General features: G+C 32.0%; 1 protein-coding gene across 1 annotated transcript; it reads left to right on the top strand.

Moving 5' to 3' along the window:
• Positions 1-776: 776 nt before the first annotated feature.
• LOC149514554 (uncharacterized) lies at positions 777-6,000 on the top strand. Its single transcript, XM_089744203.1, has 6 exons — positions 777-1,488; positions 1,594-1,624; positions 1,732-1,901; positions 5,483-5,517; positions 5,662-5,817; positions 5,935-6,000. The coding sequence occupies exons 1-6, from the start codon at positions 777-779 to the stop codon at positions 5,998-6,000; spliced, it is 1,170 nt and encodes a 389-aa protein (XP_089600329.1).

Raw genomic sequence — 6,000 nt, forward strand, 5'->3', positions numbered from 1 at the left:
AGTTTTTAGGTCAATAGCAGTATTCATTTTTATTCAATAATAATATAAGTCAACAAAAAACTTTTCAAGTCAATAGCTGTCCTTTCTAAGTTGACATCAAAACAAATACAAATCCAAAATTCAGAAAAATATTGTCAATAAATTGTAAAACAGAAAAAAATGTTTTCAAGAAAATAAATTGCTGCAGAATTATGGTTGCTCCTTTTTCTGAAATTGCTTCTACTCTTTTTGATGTTGCATCCACATGATTGAACATTTTTTCAATGAAGTAACCACGTTGTTTAGGTTCAGGCAATATTTCTTTGTTATATACCAGCATGGATATATACAACAAAAAGGCAATATTCGCCAATCTTCTATGGGAATTTTTTAAGACATTGTCAAACCTAACTGAATACTATTAGTGTGTTAGTGGTTGAAGCAATTAGGTATGATATTTTTACTAGTACTTTTGTAACAAGTTTTGCCATTTGATCAGTTTAGGTAACATGATGGATCTGTGCATGGTGATCTATATTGTTAGGCAAATAACTTTTGTAGTAGTTAAACAAACTTTTGTATTTTTGAAGCCTATAAATTAATGAAATGAAGCTTATGATCTGATGAGGCAATTTACTTCAAGTGACAGATTAGTTTCTTCTGTTTTTTGTTCTTCCTCTGCTCTAAATCCTTCAATTGGTATCAGAGCATTCTTTAAGGTCTTAGAGGACCTGTGAGTTCCAAAAATTGAGTGAAAAGCCATCAAACACTTACCAGCCAGCTTTTGTCAACCTTAAATGGCCTCAAGCAATTGCTCCTTACCTTCACCTCCTATTTTTTCTGGTGAGAACTACCAGATATGGGCTGTCAAAATGAAGACTTATTTGAATGCTTTTGATTTGTGGGAAGTGGTGAAAAATGATAAGGAACTATCACAACTTCCTGCAAATCCAATAGTAACTCAAATGAAAAATTATAGTGAAGAAAAAGCAAAGAGGTACAAGGCTAAAAGCTGTATTGAGTCTTCAGTTTCTGATGACATATTCATTAGAATCATGACTTGTGAAACTGCAAAACAAGCTTGGGATATGCTCAAGGAAGAGTTTCAAGGCAGTGACAAGACAAAACAAATGCAAGTGTTGAATCTTAAAAGAGAGTTTGAAGTCTTAAAGATGAAGGAGTCTAAAAATTTAAAAAAGTACAATAACAGACTCATGAAAATAGTAAACAAGATTAGATTACTTGGTGAGGAGCTGTCAGACAAAAGAATTGTAGAAAAGGTCCTTGTTAGCTTATCAGAGAGGTTTGAGTCAAAAATCTCATCCATTGAAGACTCCAAAGACCTGACCAAGATAACTCCAGCAAAATTGTTCAATGCTTTACAAGCTCAAGAACAAAGAAGGGCTATCAGACAAGAGGATTCAACAAAAAGTGCTTTTACAGCCAAGGAGAAAGGCAAGATGCAAACAGAAAGCAAAAGCAGAAAACAAGAAGATCGAAGAAACAAAGGTTCTAGAAACAATGAAAAGAAAAAAAAATTCCCCCTTGCTCTCACTGTAAAAAGACTACTCACTTAAAGAAATATTACTGGTATAGACCTGACATACAATGTAGGTATTGTAAGCAGCTTGGTCACATGGAGAAGGTATGTAAAAACAAAAAATAGTAGCAACCGGATCAATAAGCCAGAGTTGCTGCCAATCAACAACAACTAGAAGAGTAAGTTTTTGTTGCAACTTGCTATGGAACCAGAACCTCCTCAAGTGCATGGCTCATTGACAGTGGTTGCACACACCATATGGCATCTGATATCAACATGTTCAAAGAACTAGACAAGACCTATACCTTTAAAGTCAGAATAGGTAATGGTGATTTCATAGAAGTCAAAGGAAAAGGAGTAGTGGCAGTTGAGACACCAACAGGTACCAAATTTATTTCAGATGTGTTATTTATGCCTAAAATAGATCAAAACCTGTTAAGTGTATGACAGTTGCTAGAAAATAACTACTTTTTAGTTTTCAAAAACAAGGCATGCATAATTCATGATCCCACTGGTCATGAACTCTTTACTGTTAATATGAAAGGAAAATGTTTTTCCTTGAATTGGCATGAAGCAAACTCCTCTGCATATGCTACTTCACATGATGAATCTTCTTTTTATGGCATAAAAAGATGGGACATTTTAACTACAATGCATTAAATTTCATGCATAAAAATGATCTTGTATTAAACATGCCTACTGTTGAAGTCAGTGCTGGAGTGCGTGAAGTCTATCAGCTAGGAAAACAAAATAAGTTACCATTTGCAACTAACAAAGCATAGAGGGTGTAGACACCCAATTTGGTCCAAGCCCGGATCAATTGGGCCTGGTCCAAATGGGTAAGCCCAATTTTGCTTTTATTTTGTATTTTATATTTTTATTATTTTTATTTTTATTTTTATATTTTGTGTATATATTTTCCTTTGTATCTTATATATTTATTATTTATTTATTTATTATTACTATTTATTAATAAATATATCTTTATTATTATTATTATTATTATTATTATTATTTTCCTTTTTTTTCTTTTTTTTCTGTTAATATTTATATATGTATTTTATTTATCTAGTTATATTTTATTATTATTTATTCATTTATATATTATAATTTATCTGTTATTATTATTTTTTATTTATCTTGTAATACTTTTTATTTATCTTATTTTTTTTCTAATTATCTATTAATATTTTTTTATTTATCTGATTTTTTTTTGGGCTAAGATTGAATTCTTCTGAAGAATCCTACCGTGAATGGAGATTCAATTAAAATTCATATTGAATTCAAAGATTGAATCTCCATCCAAAAAGGAATAGGGATTAATCAGAAACTCTTCTAATCAATCCCTATAAAAGGACCCTAGGATCAAAGGAAAAACAGACAGAAAATAGAGAAAAAAGCTACTAGCTGATAGAAAAAGACAGACATAAGAGATTTGAAAGCTAAAAAAGATTTAGAAGCGTTAGAATAGCTTTAAGAATCGAGGAAAAATTTTTGAAGATTTTTCTGGGAATTTTTTTTCTGAAAATTTCTAAAAAATTTTCAGATTCCGGTGATTTTTTAGACGAAAGTTAAATTTTTCGACGATAATTTCGGCCAAGTTTGAAGTTTTTGGCTAGCTGTCCAGTTTTCAGTGAAAATTTCTAAAAATCGACTAACTTTTCGATGAACTTTCGATGAAAAACTCAAATTTCGATGAATTTTTTAGAATCCGGTGAATATTCAACCGGAGTTCTTCAGAACTTTTAGAGAGAAGAGAGAAAAAAGAAAAGAAAAGAAAAGAGAGAGGAAGGAGGCTCGATCTGTTGAAAAAATGAAGGAATCAACCTTATATACCCTTCCAAAACAACGTCGTTTCTACGTTAAGTAATCCAAAGGATCCCCGCGTTTTGCCAAGATAGAACCGACCCAAGCGTCAACCCACTTTTTGCCCCGCGCGTGACTCACCCCTCCGAACCGTTAGCCGAGCCGAACCGATACCCCCGAGCTGCTTCTCCGAGCCATTTTTCTTTTTTAAGTCGAGCCGAGCCGAGCCGCAAGCAGAACTGTTCTCAGGTTTTTTTTTCTATTTTTTGTATTTATTTATTTATTTATTCATTTATTTTATTTATTTTCGTTTTTTATTTTTTTATTTTTTATTTTTTATTTTTTTATTTTTATTTTCTTTAAATAAAATTCAAAAAAAGATATTTTTGGAAAAAAGTTGAAAGTATCAATTTTTTTCGAAATTAAGGTTTCCAAAAAAATATTTTTGAAAAAAAGTTGAAAGTATCAATTTTCCTCGAAATTAAAATTTTCAAAAATATTTTTGGAGAAAAGTTGAAAATATCAATTTTTCTCGAAATTAAGGTTTCCAAAAAATATTTTTGGGAAAAAGTTGAAAGTATCAAATTTTCTCGAAATTAAAGTTTCAAAAGATATTTTGGGAAAAAGTTGAAGGTATCAATTTTTCTCGATATTAAAATTTTTAAAAAATATTTTGAAAAAAAGTTGAAAGTATCAATTTTTTCTGCACAAAAGCAGTCATTTTTTTTCTTCTTTTTTTTTCTTTTTAAATAATCCGACAATGGAGCTTCTGCAAGTGAAACAGTAGTTTTTTTTGCATAATCTTGGGGTGAGGGAATTTTTTCAATTTTCTGCTAAAAGTATTAGAGTCAATTGAGAATAATTTTTAATAATTAATTACTTGGTAAAATTTTAAGGCTTATTGGATAACATAAAATTAAACTGGTACCATCTTTTGATGGGCGTTGTGAGGGTCCTATAACCTTCCTTACACATAACTGAACTCTCGAACCCTGTTCTGATTAGTAGACCTGAACCTATTCTTTTATGAACCCTTAAACTTAGGTGTTCCTTGAAAGGACAGATTCTTTAGGTGGTTAATCACACCTAGATAAAAAATATTGGTGGTAACTCCTAAAAGTCAATGTCTAGCGATAGATCCCCAGATCTAGACGTTATGACAGCTTGACGACTCTGCTGGGGACGTCTAAGAGTCAGGCCAGTAAATAAATTTGTGTTATCTAAAAGCCTAATAAAATTGAACCTTTTGTATAGATCTTTTATTCATTCATGTTTATTTACTTTATTAATTATGTCATTCATATGCATATGCATAACATGAGCTCTATACCCAAGCTTCGTCCCTCTAGGAGGGAGTAAAGTACCTATTACTTTCGTGAGGTTTAATGCCTCCGCAGTGGCTAGCAAAATACTCCTATTCAAATTGAACCTTTTTCGCTTGTAGCCTATAATGGGTGAAGATTATGGTGCCTTACTAGTCTGTGATGAATAATGATGTAAGAAGCAATTTAAAAACCTTTAAATTTTAACCTTGAACCACATATAGTGAACCTTAGAAGTGCCTAAACCTAGGATAGAGCCCTTTTCTACCCAATGATAGATATACCCTGAAATTAAGACACAAAAAGGGTGTTTATCTAATCATTTTGATTATTTGACTTTGTGCATCATTTTCATTATCATATGTAACATTATGCATCAGCATTACTTTCATTTCATCCATGAAACTAACTATGTTGTTTGTCTGATTTTATGCATCTGCATTATTTTCATGATCATGTTTTAACACAATCATTTGCATCCATTTCATATTAGATTTTATTCAAAAAAAATATACATTTCATTCTTACATCAAAGCATCGTACATGAAGCATAGCATAATATTTCTAATCATAATTATGGTGCTAAAGGTTCAAAGATAGCTCTATCTATTGAGAACCCTGCCCATCGATACAACACAAGATTCAGAGTCAGACAAATGGAGCAAAAAAATTCTCACAAATTTGAAAAGATAAAAAAAATAGGAAAAGATTGAAAATGAGTTAAGCAAGATTCTGGATGCTCTTAATAAGCTGAATAGGGGAAAAAGAGTTGAAAAAGATACAAGCCAACAAGTTCCCTCATTGCAAGAAGTGGCTAACCCTTTGTATCCTCCAGGTTTTGACCCACCTCAAGCCCAATCTACTCAAGAGGTTCCACCGTAACACTTTACATATCCAACATATCCTGGAATACCGTTAGCTTTCAACCTAGGGCATTATAATAGCTATGTAAATCATGTCTTTACTGAAAAGATAGTAGAACCAATTTTTGATCTAGATGATTTGAAAGAGAAGGAGAAAGAAAAGATAAGAGTAGAAACTCAAGAAAGCTCCAAGATTAGTATGCTAGAACAAAGGCTACGGGCTATGGAAGGATTTGGTTTCTATCATTTAGTTGATGCTGTTGGGCTCTACTTAATCCCTGATGTAGTCATTCCTCATAAGTTCAAAGTACCAAAATTTAAAAAATATGATAGTACGAAGTGCCCCAAAACCCACATCACCATGTATTGTAGGAAGATGGCAACTCATGCTCATGATGAAAAACTCTTGATGCATGTCTTTCAGGATAGCCTTACAGCCTCAGCAGCCAGGTGGTATGTCCAGCTAGACAGAACTTGCATTCACTCTTGA

Source organism: Durio zibethinus, chromosome 15 (genome assembly GCF_047325235.1).
Source record: "Durio zibethinus cultivar Kanyao isolate XHJ-2024 chromosome 15, ASM4732523v1, whole genome shotgun sequence".
Taxonomy (NCBI): domain Eukaryota; kingdom Viridiplantae; phylum Streptophyta; class Magnoliopsida; order Malvales; family Malvaceae; genus Durio; species Durio zibethinus.